The 24,972-nt window shown below is 36.4% G+C and overlaps 1 protein-coding gene across 1 annotated transcript in view; it reads right to left on the reverse strand.

Moving 5' to 3' along the window:
- Nucleotides 1-24,267, reverse strand: part of LOC115213043 (BRCA1-associated protein) — a 62,732-nt gene extending 38,465 nt beyond the window's left edge. The window contains exons 1-4 of the mRNA XM_036502551.1: nucleotides 24,091-24,267; nucleotides 12,026-12,202; nucleotides 9,430-9,772; nucleotides 7,423-7,533 (exon numbers count right to left, since the gene is read on the reverse strand). Coding sequence (XP_036358444.1) covers nucleotides 7,423-7,533; nucleotides 9,430-9,772; nucleotides 12,026-12,202; nucleotides 24,091-24,166 — 707 coding nt within the window. The 5' untranslated portion in view covers nucleotides 24,167-24,267. The remainder of the gene's footprint in view (nucleotides 1-7,422; nucleotides 7,534-9,429; nucleotides 9,773-12,025; nucleotides 12,203-24,090) is intronic.
- Between the last annotated feature and the right edge of the window lie 705 nt (nucleotides 24,268-24,972).

A 24,972-nucleotide genomic window follows, 5' to 3' on the forward strand; every position in this document is an offset into this window, starting at 1 on the left:
GTGAAAGAGGAGTTCATAGCCGCACGCCTGTGCTTCTGATCTGGGAGCAAGCGAGTTGTGAACTGGAGCGTTGTCCTGCAGGAGGAGGATGCCTTTGCTGATCTTGCCCCACCTCTTGATTTTGATAGCTTCTCTTAATTTCCTCAAAAGTGAAGCATAATAGGCTCCTGTAATTGTGGTACCCTTTGCCAGGAAATCTGTCATCACTACTCTGTCCTGGTCCCAGAAGACTGTGAGCATGACCTTGCCAGCGGAGGGCTGCACCCTTGCCTTCTTTGGAGGAGGTGAGTCATGGTGCTTCCACTGCATTGACTGGGCTTTGGTCTCTGGATCATAGTGATGGACCCAGGTTTCATCCCGTGTAATCAGTCTTTTGAAAAATTTTGACTCATCTTCTTGGCACATCTCCAAATTCATCCTCGAGCACTCGACGCGGTCTTGCTTCTGGAAAGGTGTGAGCAACCTGGGAATCCATCTGGCAGGCACCTTTTGCATATGCAAATGGTCATGAATGATAGTTTCCACAGACCTGGTACTAATCTTGACCTCATGGGCTATTTGGCGAATAGTTATGCGTCGATCTTCCAAAATGGCAGCCTCAACTTGACATCAATGGCAGAAGTGGGGCGACCAGATCTGGAAGCTGTTTCCACAGAGTTACGACCATGTTTGAATTCACGATGCCAGCGTTTTACAAGGTCATATGATGGGGCATCATCACCATAAGTTACTTTCATTTCATCAAAAGCCTCCCGTGGTGTGCGTCCTTTCAAATACAAAAACCGGATCACTGCTCGACACTCAACAGGCTCCATTTCACACTTGACTCAGTTCAAACACCTGTAAATCAGAAACCACAATTGGTTCAGAGCTGAAATTTACTACTTAATCTATAGAGATATAAATAATTGCACATGCAAAATTTCAGCTAGATCAAACAACGGCAAGTGGGTCAGGAACATTACTTATTGAACGTCCCTTGTATATATATCATCATCATCGTTTAACGTCCGCTTTCCATGCTAGCATGGGTTGGACGATTTGACTGAGGGCTGGCAAACCAGATGGCTGCACCAGGCTCCAATCTTGATCTGGCAGTTTCTACAGCTGGATGCCCTTCCTAACGCCAACCACTCCGAGAGTGTAGTGGGTGTTTTTACATGCCACTGGCACGGAGGCCAGTCAGGCAGTACTGGCAACGACCTCGCTCAAATGTTTTTACACGTGCCATCTGTACAAGTGCCAGTAAGGTGACGCTGGTAACAATCATTCTCAAATGGTGCCTTTTACGTGCCACTGGCACGGAAGCCAGTTAGCTGTTCTGGCAACAATCACGCTCGGATGGTGCTCTTAGCACAAGTGCCAGTAAGGCAACGCTGGTAACAACCACACTCGAATGGTGCCTTTTATGTGCCACTGGCACAGAAGCTGGTTAGCTGCTCTGTCAACAATCATGCTCGTATAGTGCTCTTTGCACCCCGCTAGCACATATATATATATATATATATAATGTTATGCCTAAAAAAACTGTTGTCCTGTGTCATAGATTCAGATTTGAATTTAAATTAATTTCTCAACATAAACTTTTCCCCCTCCTCCCACATCTGGACACTAGCCTCCACCCTCCTGCCCCCATCTGCCACCAGCAGCTTCTTTTTGACCAACCAGACAGCTTTTGAAAATGAACCAAACTATTTGAATGGCCATGAGAATAACACTCCAGTACACATAAATGGTTAGACAACCAATCTAAGCCCCTACACCCTTGACATAGCAGACCAAACATGAAACCCATCCAACAGCCCTTTCACCACACAGAATATCTCAGCTAAATAGGTAAAAATAGTATGTTGAGGAGGATGAATATCAGCACTCCATTTTCGAAGGTCATAGAAAGTGCTACTAAACAAAGGCCATCCCACCAACACAATCAACTAGAAAAATGGAAACAAAGAAAAGCAACAGAAACGATCAGGGACAGAAGAGCAACAATGGCAACAAAGCCACCACACTTACAGGAAATAGCCAGAGAACAATAGCATACAACAATGCTACTACCATCACTGGCAGTAACAACACAAGCAAAGGATAATAATACTAATAATAACATGCCCTGGCTATGGCATGAAACTACATCTGGTTGTGGCATCATAACATGGGAAGAACAAGGTTACCCTTAACCACAACTACTTTTAGGTCACTGTTGGGCAAAATGTAGTACCTGAAAGCAAGCCTCCCCCACCCCCACTGGACCTAGAAATACCATATTGGCATCTGGTGGAGTTAAGCCTGCCTCATGGAAGAAGGGGGTCCCTTTAGACTTGGTCAGCAACCCCTCTAAAGAAAGTGTCTCAAAAACAAAAATAAACACCAATGGTTGTGTCTCCTCAACACCAAAATTCTCAGGAGTGAAAATGTCAAATACAAAGGCATAAAACAATGGAGTGAATGAGACTGGCACAAAAAACAGTGTACATGAGGGTAGGTGTGGACTCTCAGAGCACTGGCTAGCAACCGACCTAGTGATGGTGTCACGATAAAAACACTGGTGATTGCACAACCTAACAAATGCTACCTCTAAATGTGCAATGTCAAAATTAAATAATAACCACAATTGCACTAATGGGACAGGAAGTGTTAACAGTGAAGGTGTCGTACACAGCAGGCAAGGAGTATCTGATCAAGCTCTGGTAAGTCATCATCAAGCTATTGATCAGGATCAAAACCGTAGACAAAAGTCCAAAAGGAAAAGAATGAAATGGGAAAAAGACGTAAACAAAATAGTAATAGAATGCTGGCTGAGAGGTGAGCCAAATAAAAGAGGCTTCGTGAATTGAATGAAGAGAATATGGGATGAAAAAGGAGGTTCTGAAGCATCTGCCCAGCAACTGATAGACCAAGCAAGAGCAATCTGTAGGAACGACTGGATTACAGGTGTAGACATTGAAGAAATTCAGATAAACATAAAAAAAAAAGAGCAGAAGGAGAGTGAAACAGCAGTAGCAGAAAGTGGTAATAAAGGGATGAAGAAAAAGAAAGAGGGAAATAGCAGAGAACCAGAGAATATTGATAAAGTAACTAATGAAGATAATCTATTTGGACAGGTGATAGTAAGTACTGTACAAGACTTGAACGATGAAGGGAAAGAGATTTTAGAAACGTTGCAAAGTAAAATATCAGATGGGAACAATGAAGTATCGCCAAATGTAAGATATATGGACAGAGAAAAAGTGAGGAGAGCCACAGGCAAAGTAAACAATGTTTTAAGCTTGATTAAAACAGAAAGCATCAGAGAAACAAACCAGCTAATCATAGCTGCTGCTAATGTTGTAGCTAACATAGTGGACTATAAGTGAAAAACTGAAGATATAAAAGGAAATGAAAAGAAGGAATCAAACTGGAGGAAGAAAAAATGAATAAAGCTGGAAAAGAGATAGAAAGAACTGGGGCAATTGAATAGGATAATGAGGAGAGCTCAAGAATAAGGTAGTAATCAGAAAATTGAATGGACAGTACAGGTTAAAAGAAAGAGGAAAACAAACAATACATGAGGAATTGACACAAGAAGTATCAGCATTAAAGGGCAAATTGAAAAGATATGATGCTAGATGCAAAGATTTTGAACAGAATAGACTGTTCCAATCAAATAGACGTCTTCTTGAGGAAATAGAGGAAGGCCAACACCAAGAACTGATTCCAGATGCAAAAGAAAGTAAAGAATTTTGGGGAGGGCTGTGAAACAGGATATCGAGATATAAAGAAAGTGCTGAGTGGCTAACAAAGGTGGAAAGATGACTTGAAATTGTACCAAGACAAATGGACATCAGAATTAATCTATATACAGTGTGACAGAAGTTTAAAAAATAGCAATTGGAAAGGTCCAGGTCTGGATGGAGTACATGGCTATTGGCTGAAGAACTTTACACAGTTGTATGGAAGGATTGCCGCACAACTGGATGACTACCTGCAGCAAGGTCACATTTCTGTCTAGATGACAAGTGGACGAATGCGGCTATGCATCAAGGGTCCCTATAATCTATTTACCACAAATGTGGAAGATTATGACTGATGATATAAAGGTTTATGTGGAAAATGAGAAACAGCTTGAAAGTCTTAAACATACTATCCGTATTTTCTTAAATGATGTAGGTAAGAAATTTAGGAGAGAAAAGTGCACTATTTTGAAAATGTAACAAGGAAGATTTGAAAGAAGCCAGGTAATTGAAATTCCAAATGAGCAAACAATGAGAGCAGTTGAGAAAGGACAGTGGTATAAGTACTTGGGAACACTGGAAGCTGACAAAATAAAAAATTAAGAAATAAAACAATTTACTGGTAGGGAGTACAGAAAGAGAGTGAGAAAATTATTGCAGTTAAAGCTAGATTCAAAAAATCTTATTGGAGCAATTAATTCATGAGCAGTACCCTTAATCAGATATGGAGTTGGAATTATGGACTGGACCAGAAACGATATAAAGAAACTTGACAGAAAACCTAGAAAGTTGATGACAATGTATGGAGCTCACAATCTCAAAGCTGATATCAAACAGCTGTACTTGAGGAAAGACCAGGGTGGAAAAGGTTTAATAGTAGTAGAAGAATGTGTACAGATGGAAAGAAAAACCTAGGAGAGTATTTACAGAGCAGCACAGAAAAACTACTGAAGACAGTTAATAAAGAACAGATGATCAAGTGCGTAACAGGAAAAAAACCAAGAACGATATACAAAGAGAGTACATTAGACAGATTGAAGACAAGCCCCTACATGGCCAATTTTGGAGAGCCACTGAAGATGTATGTGGAACAAAATCCTGGGCTTCGTTAAAAATGGGGCAATTTAAAAAAGAAACAGGGAGCCTAATTGTAGCAGCTCAAGATGAAGTAATAAAAACAAACAACTTGAGAAAAAATATATATGGAAAGAATGTGTCAGAAACATATAGAGCTTGCAGAAACAGAACGAGATAGTGGCATGCAGTGTGACAGAATGCCCTAATTTGGCACAGGAAGAATATAAGAAATGGAGACATGACCAGGTTGTAAAAGTTTTACACTGGAAACTTTGCCAGAAATGGGGATTTGAAGCTGGAAACACAGTACAATCATTGGGTCAAAAGAGTACTGGAACCGGACAAATCTAAGATTCTGTGGGACTTCCTTATTCAAACAGACAAGTTAGAAAATAATAGACCGGACATAACAATTATAGATAAAGAAAAGCAAAGTTGTTTACTAATCAACCCATCAGGCCCATTTGATTCCAGCATCGAAAAGAAAGAGGATGAGAAAAAAAAAAGAATCCCATTAAAATTTGAAATAGGAAGAATTTGGAGTATGAGAACTATCAAGGTCATGCCCTTAATAATTGGTGCATTGGGAACAGTAAGCAACAATATAAACAAATGACTGAAGGGGATTGGAATAGAATGCCTGGTAGAGTTTCTACAAAAAGTTTGTCTCTTAAGAACAACAAGGATTACCAGGAAGGGTCTAAGCACTTGAAAGACTACTGAAAACTTGTGGATACCTTAGGTTACAGACAGTAAACCACTACCTACATAAATCCTCCCAGGAAAAAGACCAGTCCTGAGTCAAACCAAATTTAACAGTTTCAAATAATACAAGATGTCCCAAAAGTCACTGATGGGTTTCAATTTTTGATAACTTCCTTAACTTTACAAATAAATGCATGAAATTTTAATACAATATAAAGAACATTATAGAAATTAATTATTTAACCTTTTCCCTCTCTTTTCAGATTTTATGTGCTCATGGATCTGAGAAATTCATTATGGAAAAATACTGCACTCAACAACGCAACCAAGTGGTAGAATTCTTCTATCAAAATCAGGGATCGATAATTCAGACCAAGGGAGCATACTGTCAACACTTCCGAGTGAGAGATGCACCAAGTGAGAATGCAATTAAAAACTTAGTCCTTCTTTCTTTGAGGACGATGACAGAAATGCTGTTACAGTGACTAGAGAACAGTACAGAACCATGATTGAGACCTCACACATGGTTCCAGCAAGATGAGGCAACTGCAAATGCTACGGTAGTGCTTTGAAAAGAGAATAATCTCCCCTTACAACAAAGTCAACTGGCCTTTATGTTCCCCAGACTTGACTAGTCCGGATTTTTTCTTGTGGGGATACCTGAAAGAGAAGGTTTACATCAACAAACCAGAGACTCTGGTGTAACTGAAGAAGAACATCAATAGAGAAATCAGAAAAGTGGGGTCTGAAACTCTTGATGTTGTTATGGTGCAAGTTTTGGAAAGAGCATGGGCATGCAAAGCCAAAAATGTCTGCCATTTAAGCGATGCCATTTTTTATATGTGATGTAGTGAGGTTGCAAAATTTGACTTGTGCATATTAATTTCCATTATGTCCTTAATATTGTATCAAAATTTCATGCATTTATTTGTAAAGTTAAGGAAGTTATTAAAAACTGAAACCCATTAGTGATTTTTGGGACACCCTGTACAGGACAACCCAAAACAATCCACAAACACTCTATACAGTAAATATTCAATAAAATAAACAACCCCCTACAACAGGTACTCTACAGCAGTTCTATATTTAAGAGATGAGGAATTGTGTACATTATTTACATTCGACGGACAAACAAGATGAGGATAAATATCCATCAAATGTAAATAAGGTGCTCTACAGGTTGGATATCCAACAGAACGCAACTCACATTATGCAAACACAAACACTAATACAACAAAAAATTCAAGATAAACCCCATAACAAAACAAACCGATGCAATACGTGAAGTTTGTACTCCTCCAGCACCAACAAAAAGAAGAACATACAATGCTGCACACACCTCAGCAACACAGAGGTGTAGCAAGAGATGTAGCAGAAATTTGCCTGAAACCATCAGTGGCTCTCATGGCTTCTGATCTTAACTGATTGAAAGTGTTAATATGCACATACTTTGTCTTGGTGTAAAAGATGGGCTACAGTAAATATTCTGCTCAATACTATAGATTTACTTGCCAGTTGCTTGACCTTAACCAGTTGAACAGATCCCTTAGTGGCTGACAACATGTGCATCTCTGATCATGAGCAGAAGTAGTGAGAGAGCATCATAATCATGTGTTGAGAGGTATTCTTTGACGTTTGAATAATTCCCCTCTGGAAACCCGTTTCGTTCATCATTTGTAAAGAACCCTTATTCATGGACCTTTTGAGTGGGATGGGCTACTTGACCTCAAGAACATTCTAACTGGGCCCCACCTATAATGTCATGCACTGTTTATCTTGATATGAGGTCACCATGTTGCACATATATAGTTGTGATGAATATGCCTTATGTTCTCTTATCAATTGAATAGGCATGATGGATATATTGAACTTTATATATTAGTACCCGATGAATAATAATAATTAATCAGAAGTAAAATATACATACCTGACTGAAGCAGTGAATCGTAAAAGATCATGTATTGTATAACTTGCTGACACACCAAGCATACAGATCATTTCACTGCGTGGAAGATCTTCCTTCAATAATACCATTTGACTACAAATAAAAAATCATATTTAAATTGTAAAGAAACAAAAACAATTTAAAATTACAGAGTCCTTATAATCATTCATAACAATACTTAATTTCAATTCAGAAAATTGAAAAACAAGAATCCTCAGACTTTGTAATCATCATAAAAACAACCTCTCAAGCTGTGTGACTGAGAAGCTAGCTTTGCAAACCATGAGGTTTCAGGTTCAATCCTACTGCACAGCAACCCAAGCAAGAGTATTCTACTATAGCCTGTTATGAGTTAATTTGGTAGGCAGAAACTGTGTGGAAGCCTGTCATACATGTTATGTCTTTGTACCTGTGTTTGTCTCTCTACCTTCTTCTTGACAAGTGGTGTTGGTTTATTTACATCCCTGCAACTTAGTAGTTTGGGAAAAGACACAGACAGAATGAGTAGCAGTGTTGTTGGATGCGACAGCAAGTGGGTCATTGCTGAATAAGAGGAAGAGTGAGATTCAAAACGAAATCCTCGGGAATATTAGAGATGATTGAGAGCAGGGTAGAAAGAGCTCAGTCAACATATGCACTGATGTTGCAAACAGATAAGAAGCTACCATTCCAAGAGATGAGAGAAGGTGGAGACTGTAGATGGAAAGTGTTGACAGGAGACCTGCACACCAGGCACAACTGACGGTTTTTCTGATATCCAGGGCAACAACACAGCTTTTACTGAACTTCTCTAGAGTGAGTGCTTACTGGTGGGTGACGTAACAGAATAGGTTACTATTAGATTTAGTGGTACTGGCAGTAATTGAAAAGGAAACAAAACTTAAATTATTTTAACAGATTTGCTGTACAGAATATTAAAACAAAAAAAAAACAATAAATAAATGAAGTGACTTATAGAATGACAAAAATGTTATTAAATTGTAGTACAACAGACTTTTTTGTTGCTAACTAGATACTTCCATGAGGATAAAAGAAATTCACATATACACATGCATATGTGTATATGACTGTGTGGTTTGAAGTTCACTTTGCAACCATGTGGTTTCATGTTCAGTCCCACTGCATGGTATCTTAGGCAAATATTTTCTACTATAGTCTGGGTCAACCAGTACCTTACAAGTGAATTTGATAGACAGAATCTTCATGGAAGTTTATCGTGTATATAAACATAAATCATCATTATCATCATTTAATGACCATTGTCCATGCTGGCATGGGTTGGACAGTTTGACCAGGGCTGGTAAGCTACAGGCTGCACCAGACTCCAGTCTGATTTGGCATGGTCTCTACAGCTGGATGCCCTTACTAACACCAACCACTTCAAGAGTGTAATGAGTGCTTTTGCATGCCACCGGCATGGGGTACCAGTTGCATGATATCAGCATCTGCCAGGACTACAATTTCACTTGGCTTGATGGGTCTTCTATCTCAAGCACAGCATGTTGCCAAAGGTCTCAACCATTTATCATTGCCTCTGAGAGGCCCAATGCTTGAATAGTGCTTTTTACGTGCCACCGGTATGGTTATGTGAGATTGACAACAGCTACAACTATGGTTTCACTTGGGTGCATTTTATGTGCCACTGGCATGAGTGCACTTACACAGTACTGGCACAAGTGCATTTTATGTGGCGCCAGCACCTGTAAAAGATAAGCCTGTATGTATGGGTGAGTGGAGTGTGTGTGTGTGTGTGTGTGTGTGTGCGCGCACCCGCGCATATGTGTCTTTGTCCTACACCATTGCTTGACAACTGGTGTTGGTTTGCTTATGTTCTTGTAATCTAGCAGTTTGGTAAAAGAGAGCAGAAGAATAAATACCAAACTCAAAAAAAAAAAAAGCACTGGGGTTGATTCTTTCAGATAACACCTTCAAGGCTATGCTCCAACTGACTGAAACAAATGAAAGATAAAAAATACTTTTTCAACTTACTTATCTTTATATATATGTAAAATTCCTTTGGTCACTTCAACCATTGGGTTTCCAGAGAAAAAATGAATAGAAGAACTGTTAGGATTCTTATGTCTAGTGGTGAAATTATTTGAATTATAATGCATAGTTTCTCCACTACTACATGAAGGATCCCGACAATTAGAAGCTACTTTGCTACTCTCTTGGGAGCTGCTTTTTTCAGAATGTTCATCATCATCATCATCATCACCAGGAAGTTTTTTCCCATAACTTATCACATTAGCTTCATGGGTCTTTTTGGAGTTTTTAAAATGTGAGGTATCTGAGGTTTTCTTTGATGTATCACGTTCGGTTTTAGAATTCTCTGTGAATTATTGAAAAATAAAAGAAATGTAATGCATGATAATCTTATATTTTACAGGAAAATCAAATAATAAAAAAAATCATTATCATTTAAAGTCCACTTTTCTCTACTTGCAAGAGTCAGACTGAATTTGTTGAGGCAAGCTTTCTACAGCCTGATGCCTTTTCTGTTGCTAACACTCACCTGTTTCCAAATGAGGTAACATTTTTCCATGGCCAGAGAGGGCTAGGAGGAAACAGAAGAGGAAGGAGAGGAGTAAGGAGAGATTAGGCAGCAGCATTGTTTGTTGATGCAGATTTCTAAGTCTAGACATATTCCCATGAAAGATCGAGACTAATGACACTGTTTGAATGACACTTATTTACATCCCTTGCAAAATGTCAAAACAATCATGTACACACACACACACACAAAACTACATTCGTGTGTGTGTTTAAGCGTGTAGGAGCTTAGTCAATTTAATTTTAATAGCTGCAGAAGGTTGAATGCACAACTCCAACAGGATCCGAACACAGGATGTAAAGAGATATGCCTAAGTTCTCATATTTCAGAAAGACCACCATCTTAATAATGAAATTGGAGCATAGCCACCCACAGACAATCAAATCATGACACTTCAAAATTTCAACATCTCTCTTTCTCTCTTTCAGACAAATATCCTCTTCAAATATTCCACCACAGGGAATAAATAAATAAAATGGATGATCAGATGCTCACTTTTGCCAAATTACAACACACTCACCTTTCATAAAAACTGTTTGAGGACAGAATACCCCCCTCCTAAAATCCTTTTTACTTCCAGAAATGAGGATTGAGATTTTAATAACAATAATTGTTTCTAGTAAAGGCACAAAAACAAGAAATGTAATGGCAGGGAGCCAATGAATTATGTTAACCCCAGTACTTGACTAGAACATTATTTTATTGATATTCTAAGGATGAAAAGCAAAGTTAACTTTCATAGGATTGGAACTCAGAATGTAAACAACCAGAGTACTACAAGGCATTTTCATTCCACTCATGCGCTAGTAATTTTGCTAATCCTAAATAATAATAGAAATAATTGTTTCTAACATAGGTACAGGGCCTGAACTTTTGGATGAGAAGTTACTTGATAATATTAGTTTTAAATTTTGGCACATGGCCAGCTATTTTAGGAGAGGAGTAAATTTTATTAAATTGACCCCAGTGTTCAACTGGTACTTATTTTATTGACTCCCAAAAACTGAAAGGCAAAGTAAATCTTGGTGAAATCTGAACTCAGAACTTAAAGATGGACGAAATGCCACTAAGCATTTAGTTTGGTGTGCTAACAATTCTGCCAGCTAAGGGCCTTTCAAATATGGGTTTCAAATTCTGTCACAAAGTCAGTAGTTTGGGAGGAGGAGCTAAGTCAATTAAATCAACCCCAGTGCTCGACTGGTATTTTCCTCAAAAAGATGAAAGGCGAAGTCAACTCCAGCAGAATTTGAACTCAAAATGTAAAGATGAACAAAATGCCAGTAAGCATGCCGACATAGAAAATCTGCCAAAATGAATTCTGTTTGACCTACATATGGCAAAGTGCACATTAAAATGACAACAATGTTGGTGGTGATAATGACAACAATTATCAACAAAATTATTAGGGTGTGAGAAAAAAATGTCCAGCATGCTAATGATTTTGCCAACTCACTGCTTTACGGTTACTTGATAATATTGATCCTAATACATGATTTGGTATTTTATTTTATCAATCTTGGAAGGAAGAAAGGCAAAACTAATGTTGGTGAGAAGTTAGAACAAATACTGCAAGGCATTTTTTTCTGACACTGTAACAGCTTTGTTGATAATTGTTGTTGTCATCATCACCACCAACATAGGTCAAATGGAATTCATTGTGGCACATTTTCTATGTCAGATGCCATTTCTGTTACCAACCCTCACTTGTTTCAAAACAAAATAGTATTTCCTTGTTTTCATGGAAGGTTGGAAACAAATGGCACCACCTATATGATAGTGACACTATTTACAACTATCAGGCATAAATGCACACACGACAGGCTTATTTCCATTTCCATATACCAAATCTACTCACAAAGCTTTAGTCAGCCCAGGACATAATAAAAGACACTTGCCCATGATGCCATGCAGTGGGACTGAATCAGAAACCATATAGTTGGGAAGCAAACTGCTTAACCACACAGCCATGCCAGTATCTTAATAATACTGTGCTTAATAATAACAGTGATAGTAAAACAATTTAATCCTTACCTTCATTGCTATAAGTTTCAATAGAAATTTCACTATCAGCTCGACAACCACGAGTTTTATCAATTATCTCTTTTTCAGAACCAGACAATTCATGCTTGGTACCAATTGAAAGAGCAGCAGCAAAAGTAATATGACTTTTAGTCCCTTCTTTTTCTACAGGCATTTTGTAATATGGTGCTGAAATACAAAGGAAAAAAGAAGTTCCATGGATAAATTTGTATGAATTTTAATGTGTGTGTGTGTGTGTGTATACATACACATACATAAATACGCATGTATATACACATATACATAATGTCATCATCAGTTTAAATGTCTACTTTTCCATACTTACATGGATCAGATGGAATTTTTCGTTGGGCAGATTTTCTACAGTTAGATGCCCGTCCTGTTGCCAATCTGCACCTGTTTCCAGGCAAGGTAATATTTCCACAAGACCAGTCAAGGAAGACAAGAAATGAAGGACACCACTTGCATGATAGTAACACTCATTTACTAACACATATGTCAAAGCAAAGAGGCAGTAATACATGCACATATGCATGCATACATACATTACATTTATATATATATATATAATGGCTTGCTTCAGTTTCCATCAACTAAATCTACTCACAAGGCTTTGGTCAGTCGGGGTACGTAAAGGCACTGGCCCACAGTGCCATGCATTGGGACTGAACCTAAAACCATGTGGTTTGGAAGCTAGCTTGTTAACACACAGCTATACCCATTTATATAAATATATTGGCATTAGAAAACCATGCGAAAGTAGACAGAGTTTGGTGCAGTTTTCTGACTTGCCAATTCCTGTGGAATCATCCAACCTGTGCCGGCATGGAAAATGGATATTAAATGATGGTGATGATATATATATATATATATATATATATATGTTTCTTTATTACTTACATTATCCTGAAATTGTCCAACAGTCACATTCAAAATAGTTCTTTCTTAATAAAATTAGTGATCTTCTGAATAATAAGGCTTTTAAAACTGCCTGCCCCAAAGCCATGTCATCTGTCATTTAATTGTTCTGTTATTCATACATCAAAATTAAAATAGCAATAATAATATCTGATTCTTGGACATAATGCCATTCATGCAGGATGAATTGATTATTATTATTGAGGGTGACAAGCTGGCAGAATCATTAGCATGCCAAACAAAATGCTCAGTGACATTCCATCTGGTTTATTGTTCAGAGTCTAAATTCTGTTGCGATTGACTTAGTTTTTTATCCTTTCAGAATTGATAAAATAAGTACCAGTTTAGCACTGGAGTTGATGTAACTGACTACCCTACCTGCCTGCAAATTTTCTTCCAGCTTACAAAAAAAGAGTGCAAATAAAAGAAAAAGGATTTGAGGAGTTGTCTACCAAAACTTCTGTTAAAGACATAAGCAAGTGTCTGCAAAACATTGAGTGAAAGATCCTGTGGTATGTGGGAAAGTTCCAAAACACTAGAACAGAAATTTTAGGAGAAGCCTTTAAAGGATCCCCATCTTTTTAGCAAAAGATGGAGATCCTTCTCCAAGATCAAGAAATGACTTCCTTAACTTCTTTCCATCAACTAACATGACTATACACAGACTAGGTTCTGTAAATGAAAATGGACCAATGTCAGCTTAGAATCAATTTCACTCTTTCAATAACCTCAGGTCATGAGACATATTCTGGTAGCCATCAGCAAAACTGGTCAAGCCAGGATTGAATGGTAAGTAGGATAATGATTTAAAATTTTTTTCTGAAACTGAACATGGCTAGGGTGACTTGCTATGAGAAATGATGAGAAAGCAGTGACTAGCAGTTCATTTTTTTACAAACTTTCAAAAACCTCCCCCACCAACTAATATTTCTATTTTCAAATGTGTCATGCTTACCTTAGTCAAACTCACATTACGTTTGGCATTAGTGCTTCATTCTATTCTATTAGATTTAAAGGATTTTATGACAGAAGTTACTTCCTGGTCAAATGCCAATAACGATTTATACAGTTGTAAAAGTTGTTTCACATCTTGAGTAGTATTATTTGTTGTTGAGATAATCCATGAATGCATTATTCTTTCTATTACAGATATTAAAATATATTGCTTTTAGCTCATTGCTCAGGAACTAGAGAATGTATGGAAAAAATTTGATTTTACCATGTATAACATTAAAGTCTATGGTAAGAAATGTAAACACTCTGTTGACAAGGTATGAATACCTATTTGAAACGTCTGAAACCAGGTCAAAATTTTGAAGATTTGTTTGACATTACTAATCAACATGGCAGCTGATTATCTAAAAAAGACAAAGACTTTTACAGTACACAAATTCAAAGTGGCGGTATAACTGGCTACACCACATCTCGGTTAGCTATGGTTCATCCTTCAAAATGAACACCTTCCTCATTAAGAGTGTCAGCTTCAACTTCACAAGCATTTCTGAAGCAGGTAAAGTAACGTGCCTAAAAAATTACCAAATATCATACATTTTTTTTTGTATGCATTGATGTCACTCACTAATATGTACCCAACTTCTTGCTCTTGTAGATACATCATCATCATTATCATCATCAACCCCTACTTCTGATACTGCAGATGAAATTACATTACCAATAGATGAACAAGTTGGCACCTCTAAACAACATCATTCAACTCAGAAAGCAATGAACTTGCTGAAAAAAAAAGAAATTTAAGCAGCCAATGTCTGCAAACAGCTGAGAGAAGGAGTACTTTTCCCCATTCCATCACAGTCAGGTGTGTACAAAGGTGCTATGAGAGAGGCTGCAAAGATGAAGCAGGAACTAAAAGAAACTTTAAAATATGACAAGTGGGTGCTCCATTTTGATGGAAAAGTTATGAAGGGTAAAGAAAGACAAGCTGTTGTAGTGAAAAACAACACAAGAGAAATTAGATTAGAATGGCACTAACTCTGAAGAATGGCAGAGCAGATACCATTTTTCAAAGACTAAAGGAAGTTTTAGATGATTACGAATTGTGGCCAGCAATCAAAATGATCATCACAGACACATGTAGTGTAAATACAGGAAAGCATACTGGAATGGTCATTCAACTGCAGAATGAATTTGTAAAGCGTGGATATCCTGCACCTCAATACATTGGTTGCCAACATCATGTGTTAGAGCGCCTCCTAAAACACGTGATGGATGATACACTGAAAGGAAAAACTGCATCACCAAATATACCATATCCGTTCATAGATGATTTAATAGAAAACTATGAGGATTTAGTAGCAGAATGGAAACAAGTCGAAGCAAAACTTCAAATGGATGATAATTCAGGTTGGAAAGATGACCTTCAGTTTTGAACTTGGTCATGCTTTCCGGTTTTAGCAGCAACAAAGCATTTTCCCATTAACTAAGTTTAGAAACTTCCTAGACTTAGCAATGCACTTTGGAATTCACAAGCGATCTTGGCCATCCTCACATACATGCTTCTACCACAAAGTAGAGAAAAGCTCTACAACATGTGTTGTTTTATCAGCAGAAACTGGATGGAAATGTAGTTTTGTTACCAAAGTTTTGACAGCATGGCCTACCAGAAACTTTCAGAAGAAGTTTCTGGATATACTAAAGCAAGCAACTGTTTGAAAGTTAATTGGAATCTTAAAGAATCAGTAATTCAAGATGTTCAGTGTTCAAACATATGTGCTGAACATGCAGTAAAATTAATGGAGGAATTAGATTGCAGATCTTCTGAAAAATTAACTCTGTGATTTGTTTTAACCAACAAGGATCTTTGAAAACTGCTGTTGTATTAGGCTTCACTTATTACATTAACAATGCATAACAGTACGTCTTATTACTTGAACAATAAACACATGTTCATAGCAAAAATGTTGTCAAATATATTGTCATCAGTTTTTTGTGTCAAAGAAAGAAATGATTATGATTTTTTGTCATTATAACATAAAGTTCACCTTCTGGTACCTTGGCCTTACTCAACTTGAAAAAAGTCATCACCCTAATGGTGAGTTGATATTGTTGTTTTGGAACAGCTTGGATCTTGAGATATTTGTGATATTAAGATAAAGGTACGGGATGTAAACAGAAGTGAAGGTGATGCCTTCAGACTAATAGCTGTCTATGTTGTAAATGGAAAAAGATATCCAGATTTCTTCAAATGTCTAAAAGCAATTTTCGAACATCCTGCTCTTTAGTACTATGGGAAACTGGAATAGCATTTTAGATGCATAGTGGGTTTAAGAGTGGTGTATAAAAACCTCACAAAACTGCTCAGGCAGTTACAACTGCCTGCCATGTATCAACTGGATTTCTCAAATGCACCAGTGTAGACAAAGAACCACCACTAGATCATCTAAATTGTATCTAGACAGGGTATTTGTTACATTGGGGGATAAAGATAGTGCCAAATGTCCAGCTTCAACTGATTGGTTACGCAAACTACAAATTTGTGATCTGCACAGTTAACTTAGAATGCATAGACAAGGATACAGCTACTAAGAGATTAATGCATCATTCCCAGTAAGCAAAGCTTACAGTGGCTGGATTAGCAAATTAGTTAAGCAGAAGTTGACAGGAGCAACTATTAATAACTGGGTATAGCATTCTAAAGAGAGTGATTATAAAAGTAGATCAAGAGAACTAGAGCACAAATGATAAGAGGTGATTAGGAAAAGTATCATGACAGATGTGCTAGTGGTGAGACCGGCTCTCAATCGTTTCTTCAAAATGAAACATAAAAGATACATTGTCAGGATTAAGTGCTTGCTCACTTCAATATACTATGGTATTTGCATGGCAGTTAAAGCTAATGACCACCAACTGAAACTGCTTTAAATCATATACTCAGTCTACCAAAGATAATTTTCTATATGTACTGAATCACAAGTCGCCCCTGTGGAAACTGGCAATGTTGAGAAACATCTGATTTGAACAGTGATGCAGAACTGTTTCTACATATATGGATAACATCACCATAATGGTATCAGACACTACAGATGTTATGGTAATAGACACCATTCTAAAGAAATATGAGTAACCCTAAGAAATCAGTGGGCTTGTCATCTGGCACCTAGAGAAACAATGAACAGGAACTGAGACAAGGTTATGAATAATCTATCTCACACAGAAATGGGCTGAGTAGGGAAAGGTTGGACAGAGGTGATAAATATGTAAAATGCATCTGTTGAATATTACTAACCAATTATGTACAGGTGCGACTGTGTGGTTAAGAAACTTGCTTCCCAACCATGTGATCCAAGGTTCAGTCCCTCTCTCAGTATCTACTTGTCAGCATTTTGCCCATCTTTATGTTATGAGATCAAATTCTACCAAGGCCTATTTTGCCTTTCATCCTTTTGGGATCAATAAATAAAGTACCAGTTGAGTACTGGGACTGATGTAATCAACTTAACCCTTCCCCAAAAATTTCAGGTCTTATGCCTATAGTAGAATGGATTGTTATTATTATTATTATTATTATTCATCGTGTAGGTTTTAATATCCAACTCAGTCATTTACTAAGACCAACCACAGAGAGGGGGCTGTGGAAATGAAATAAACTAAAAGTAACACTAATGGTGACACCTCCCAGAATGGCTACAGGCAAAGGTTGGAACAGTAAAAAGAGTAAGAATCATTTATATCTAAACAAGTGGTCTGACAAAAATTTTGGTACAATTTCTGACTTTCTCATTTGAACCATAGAATATTCCATATAAGGAGCCATCTGTTGCCAGCACTTGTCTCAATTAACATCTGGCAGATTGGGAGGTCAACTATCTTGGCTCCAAGTAATTTTATATGCTACAGTTATTATCTTCCTCATTCATCAGCCAAATATTTAGCATTTCTCTTACTTTGTGATTAACCACAGATGCTATTTTGAGCCATGTTCATACAATGTTGGTCTGGGACTAAAATGTCTGGTTTCCCAGGGGAGCAAAATAGTTTTAAAATTCAAGCCTGAACCCATCCTACAACTGATGATAGCCTTTAGACAAGAGATGTCCAAACATCTGGATTGTAACTTAAGAATTGACTCATACGTGTAGACAAGGTTTCATTATTATTATTATATTAATATCAAATTTCAGAATGAAGTAAAGAAGTTGAAGAAAATTCAAGTTGGTTGTGTCCTATCGGGATTGCTTTCTGAGATTCGCCAACACTACATTACTGCATATACTCTGACAAGTTGTGGTGCACCTGAGCACTGTATACAATAATTTCATTATTATTATTATTATTATTATATAGCATGCACAGCTGACAAAATCCAGCAACAACCAATCAAAATGTAGTCCAGTAAGTGCAAATTTTGGCCATCATATCTGTTATAACAAGAATTGGATAAGAAATTTTATAATACCTACATGGCTATTGGTATAACACTATTGTGTTGATTTTTTTTTAATCTTATATCAATAATTCTTGAATAAGCCAGTAACTCTACAGCTCTCCAGATAAGAAGGAACAGAATTACCATGTACATATTAATCAACTTCAATTTAGTCAGCTAAAGGTGTGTTTTACAAGGCAATGTCTTATGTATTTACAGACAAATATATATTACATACACAACAAAAATGCATGTAAAATATGTACTAAAATCCAATGAACAATAAAAATGTGTTGTACAAAATCCAACAATTTGATATGTAATGAGTGGTGAAGAGGATGATAAAAATCTACAAGCAATTAATTTAATATGGCATGAAGATTGGATGTTGATTACCACAGAGAGAATTCAGGTGATGACAGTTAAGAAAATAATCAATAATCAGGACAAAAACAGAGTCACATTAGATGTGGCTCCAACTGCATTGCTTCGATATAATGAGGGATCTTATTCACTGACTGTAGATGAAAAGAGTAAGTGTCAAAGTGAAAATTATCACATCCCACAGTTTAAAGAATATCCTTGCTGAAGTCTTTAAAGTTTATTTTGATATCTCTGTAGCCAAGTGTACATCAGAATGTTTCTAAAATTTAGTTATGTGTAAAGTTTATTTGCAAGACTGGAAAAGTGCAATCATAAAGTTAGATTTTTTTATGGTTCCTATTAGAATCATCTAGATGAATGATGCCACAAAAAATTTGGCCATTAACCTCTTCAATCATTTCTACTATGCTAGAGAGGTACATACTCAACCTCTGCCATTATTATGGATGTGCTGTCCCAAATTTTAAACTCTAATGCTTTTTAGAATAGAGATAGTCATTACAACAGCCATAAACTTTGCATTTATGGAGTTAGTGGATGCCTCCGAATTAGTGAATAATTAAGCTACTGTAGAGTAGTATGGAAACGGATGGTAAGACACTGAAACTACTCAAGCAAAAAAGTATATCAATAATTCTAGCAATTGACCAAAAACAGAACAAAGAAGTAAGGAATATGTTTATGGTCTAAGTGGTGTTCAACAAAGTTGTACATTACTGCTGACTGTATTCAACCTTATGACTCACTGGAAGCCATTTACAGCTTAAGCTGAATACTATAGAGTTCGCCAGGGACCTTGATGATGTCAGCAACATTATTCTCCTGAGCTTGTCTTAATGCTGATCTTCTGGTCATATCAGATGAGCTCAAGAATGTTTCAAGGTAAATTAAACCTGAAAATCAAAGCAATCCAAACCAATATCCTGTTAATTGTCTTTACATCATCATCATCATCGTTTAACGTCTGCTTTCCATGCTAGCATGGGTTGGACGATTTTACTGAGGTCTGGCAAACCAGATGGCTGCACCAGGCTCCAATCTGATCTGTCAAAGTTTCTACAGCTGGATGCCCTTCCTAATGCCAACCACTCCTAGTGTGTAGTGGGTGCTTTTACGTGCCACCAGCACGAGGGCCAGTCAGGCAGTACTGGCAACGGCCACGCTCAAATGGTGCTTTTTATGTGCCACCTGCACAGGAGCCAGTCCAGCTGTACTGGTAAACGACCTCGCTCGAATGTTTTTTCCCGTGCCTCCAGCACAAGTGCCAGTAAGGCGACGCAGGTTACAATCAGGCTCAAATGGTGCTTTTTACATGCCACCGGCACGGAAGCCAGTTTGTTGCACTGGCAACGATCATGCTCGAATGGCAAGTGAATATAAATGCATTCTCACAATTACTAATATTCATTTAAGAGAAGCACAACAATTTGTGAAACTGGATCCTTTTTCATGCTAACTTTTTAAATCAAAGCATGAAAATGAGAGTTGCATCAATGTAGCTCATATTACCCACTGAAAGTTCTGCTCAAAATCCAGTGACTCCTAATCACTGATAATTCTCCTCGGTAGCTATGAAATTTGAACTTTCTCTGGATTGAGGACCCCTGTCACCTGAAGGTATTTCACAATTAGTGCCTGAGAATAATACAATGTATTTACCACACTGACAAGTGTGAATGTAATTTCCAAGTATGTAGCTCAGGGAAGAGAAGAGTCATTATCTACATTGGTTTGGTAACCATGTTGACATTCAACACTTTTGTTCAAGCTGCATTATTCCAACTCTGTGCTTGAATTAACAGAGATATTGTGTTGGGCAAGTGAACAAATGGCTACAGGTCATCAAGAAAGATTTTGCATTAATCAGGGCTTTAATAACCAGCCTCAAGTGCTGGAGCAAGTACTGGTTTTGAATTAGGGTCTAAGCCACAAACAGATGGCAGTGGATGGCAGTTCTTGTTTAACATTAAATTAGACCTGACTGACCAAACTTATAATCAAGAGTACTCCAGCCATGATCATCCCATCTAATTCTTTTTTTTTTTCAGACAGTCCATCTAAACCAACATTATCCAATGTGTCCTTCCATTTCAGATTGTAGGGAGTTACTTAACATAAATTCAGCTGCTTTTTCTAACATGTCAAGTGACTATGTAGAGGTTTTTTCAGTGGCTAAAGTTTAACAACTATTCCATGTGCAAGTCAATGTGAAAGAACTTGGCTAAGCTTGCAATACTAAGTAACATGTAAAAGCTTTAATATTAAACAATTCAATACAGTCACCAGTTAATTTATTTTTCATGGCTTAAGATGTGTCAAATGAGCTTAGAAGTGAGGAGCAAAGCCATTGTAGTAGGGATAGGTAAGGTAGGAAAAATGACAGTATTTGTTTATGGGTCTTACTTGAACTTTGTAATAGTCCAAGTATTAATCAGTGCAGACATATTTTCTGGTCTTGAAAATAAAGGTTACCTTTGGGAAAGTTTCTGCTATGTTATGTATGTGAGGTCATCTGGAAAAATCATTAGTGTTTATAAGGCCAGGTATTTGTGGCAACTTCTAAGATTTTAATTGCATGAAATTAATGCCATTCAGAAGAAAAGGTACAAAATTTTCTCAATAAGAGAAGTGATTTTATCTTTAAGAGAGACAGGATTGTTCATCTAACAAGTGTCAGCATGGGATGTATATAATAAAACAATAAAGATGACAATGAAATTACCACATACATGGTTGAAAGAATAAATCTCACAATAATTTAACTTGAAATGCAATATTAGCAATGCACATATTGAAGTATTTAACACATTTCTTTTCAGTTTCAACCCTTTCACTGTAGAAATCAGATATATCCTCTAAAAATTTCATTACCCCGAACTGCAGAAAGCAATTATCTTTTGTTGAGGAATGTCGTTTGATACTACTTTTTGTTGAGATAAGTCAAGTTTGAGGCAACGTAACATGCTGAAAATACCAATTTTATATTTTGGTACATATTTTAACATCATTACTGGAATAACCATTAAACTTATTTCGCAGTTAATGAGTTAATAGCTCATTTACAACATCCAATCGCAGTTCGTTTGAGATTGATTACAAACAGATCCACAAGTTAATTTGTATGAAAACCCAATTTTACTCTACTGGGAAATGTCCAGAAATATATATATAATCTACTATTATTGGAATGCAACATAATTTCACTTAAATTTATCACTCATCGTTCCAATCTTCAAGTTCCTCCGACTATGCACTTAAAGCATGTAAATATCCAGTTCTAATCTATGGAGAATAGAAAGTGCATACTATCTACCAATACTGATTAATGATTTTTCTATCTTTAGGCAATAAGTCATTGATATTTTCCAACTGCTGGTTGTAGGCTCAAGGTATTTAATATCATCACCTGTCATCTTTAGTAGAGTCCATTCGGTTGCAAGAATATGGACAAGGTCTTCGGATTGAAGGTAATTTCTCTCCTACCTTCCACAAGTAGCGGCCCTGTAAAGGGTCATGAGCACTACTCTACTCGACTAAAGATTGAAAAATAGCTTTTGAGTTACGATTGTCGTCTAATTCCGTATCAAAGGGCTTGCTTGTTGCATACACACACATACATACATGCATACGTAAGATATAAGCTATAAAACACACATATACATACATAAGATAAAAGCTACAAAACCTGAATTTTAAGAATGTAACTGATCCCGCGTAAGCACTCCAGACGAAAGAATAGGCTATCACAAAGTTAATTAAATTCCCATGTAATTTAACTGGACTATACCGAAAATCTTAGACATACAAACAGTAAATTTCCTTGTGGAGTGAATAATAAGCAAATAAAATGGGGAGAAGTATTGACACAGATATATGTATATCGCAAAAATATTACATACTTCAAACAAAAATATAGGTTTAAGAGATCGCAAAAATATTACACACTTCAAACAAAAATATAGGTTTAAGAGATTTTTATGAGAGCACATTCTAGAAAAGGATTTTCAAAATCATTGAATATTTATTTCTCATTCCTGAATGAGATATGCCATTACTACTTTTTTAATACAATTTCTTCCTGCTTAAGAATTTAAGTTCTCTGAGGATTGTTGATGTTGTTATACGTCGGAAAATTAATTTATATTTGGGGAGGTGGGGAAAACATTACACTATCAGGCAATCGAAGGGACATAACTATAACTTGTCTGTAATCCTCACCACAACTACAATATGGTTTAATAAACAAAAACACATATTCTAATCAAATCTATATTTGGGTGGGGGTTGTAATTTTTCTTTTAAGACGACCGATATTTCAAATTACATAATATAATAATAATGTCAAGGCAATCCTGTCGAGGTATGTCTTACATTCCAGACTATCAATTATCCTGAATACTAGAGACTATCAATTATAATGAATACATCATTGAGTTTGAGGATATTTTGGTTACAAAAATTTAAATAAACAAATAAACAGAAACATTAATAAAAACAGTTTTCTGGCAGTCTCAGAGGGAATCATTAAGAAATTGGATATAGAAAATAATTATATAATATCAATAAAAACAAAAACATTTAAGTGTAAAGACATTAACGCTAGTATCGGAAATTAATTACTCTAAAACTAATTACTTAATCTCATTTTGAAGAAGAGTATACGTCATTCCAAATGGTAGAAATAATAACCAAATCTCCCTCAAATCACATCCTATGAGGACGAAGGACATGTCTTTGATACACATCAAAAGATGGGTGGCCACAATTGGAATGCTTTGTATCGTAGATTTGTTTGGTCAGGTGACCCGCGGATAAACAACATGAATGCAAAATATAAACTGGGGATATATTTTATCTTATCTGTTTTCACGACAACGATATACGAGTTAACATCATCAGAAAATGTTTATGACGCCTGGAAATAAAAATTGTTTATATTTGTTTTGTTTGTTTTTTAGTAAACATTTGCGTCATCCAATGAATGACTTCATTTATTTCATTAAAACTTATCGCCCAAATATTTTACAGTATTTCAAATTTTAAATCATTTATCTATACTATATCTCCATTACATTTGTTATTTCTTATTATATACATATATATAAATATATATTTAAGAAGACGAAGAGCAGAAACGGTGTTGCAGTGAACTGAAAATAAATAAGATTCGAGTTCAGATCCCGCCAGGGTCGACTTTGTCTAACAAACTTCCGGGTTGAGATAAAGGTACCAGTCACGTACTGAGGTTGATTTACTCACCTACAACCCCCACCTAAAGTTTGTAGCCTTGTGCCAATGCTAAACAAGTTAATATTTACATATTTTAATTTAAGAAAGAAAACTAGAGAAGAACTAAAATTTAATAGCAAACCTTTATATTTGAAGGATGAAGGCACCAGATAATCATCATTAACTTCAATGCGAAGAATTGCCAGCGATACGAGCATCTGTGATTTAGTAAATAGTTTCAACGCAAAAAGACATTAAATTTATGCCTCATTTACAACACAAGCTGGCCGCCATTTTGTTCAGTTCTCATGGGTTGACTACAAAATCTAAAATTGAGAAACGTTTTTCGTTTTATTTTACTAGAAAACATTAGCAAATTTAGCAAATATTTCCAACATTTTCTGATGTAAGATAATATATCTAGCGTGTCAATTACTTAATATTTTAGAACATCGTTAATAATATTCATTCAGACCTAATGAATAAAAATTATTCCGCAACTAAAACTGAAAAGAAACACTATGATACAGGGTTTTTCTGAAAAGCCGTTGTTAAAAACAAATTCAACAACAGCAAAATATTGTATTGTAAAAATGTGTAATATTAATTTGATTTCAATAAATACTGATTGGAAAGATTTACACGTAGGTTGCGAGGTTTAAAAATTCGATTAAATTATACATTTCCAAAGTTATCTATCAACTATGATAGTTCTCAGTTATTCAGCAACTAAATTACCACCTATCAATTTTAACCAGCGAATGTTTGTTTTGCAAATTTCCTTTAAAAGAATAAATTACATTTTTCCGAAGATAAATACAATGTGTGTGTATGTGTGTTTGTGCGTGTGTGTGTGCGTGTGCGTGAGTGTGTGTATGTAGTACCTGTCAAAAATGACGGGGTTTATTTGGAATATAGTATGGAAGCTTAAATTTTGCATAATGGCTTGCAAACAGGTTACCAAAGCAGTATTTAGAAAAGTAGGGATATTATAGAATACATCATCATAGATAATACACTAACA

Source organism: Octopus sinensis, linkage group LG1, assembly GCF_006345805.1.
Source record: "Octopus sinensis linkage group LG1, ASM634580v1, whole genome shotgun sequence".
Taxonomy (NCBI): Eukaryota; Metazoa; Mollusca; class Cephalopoda; order Octopoda; family Octopodidae; genus Octopus; species Octopus sinensis.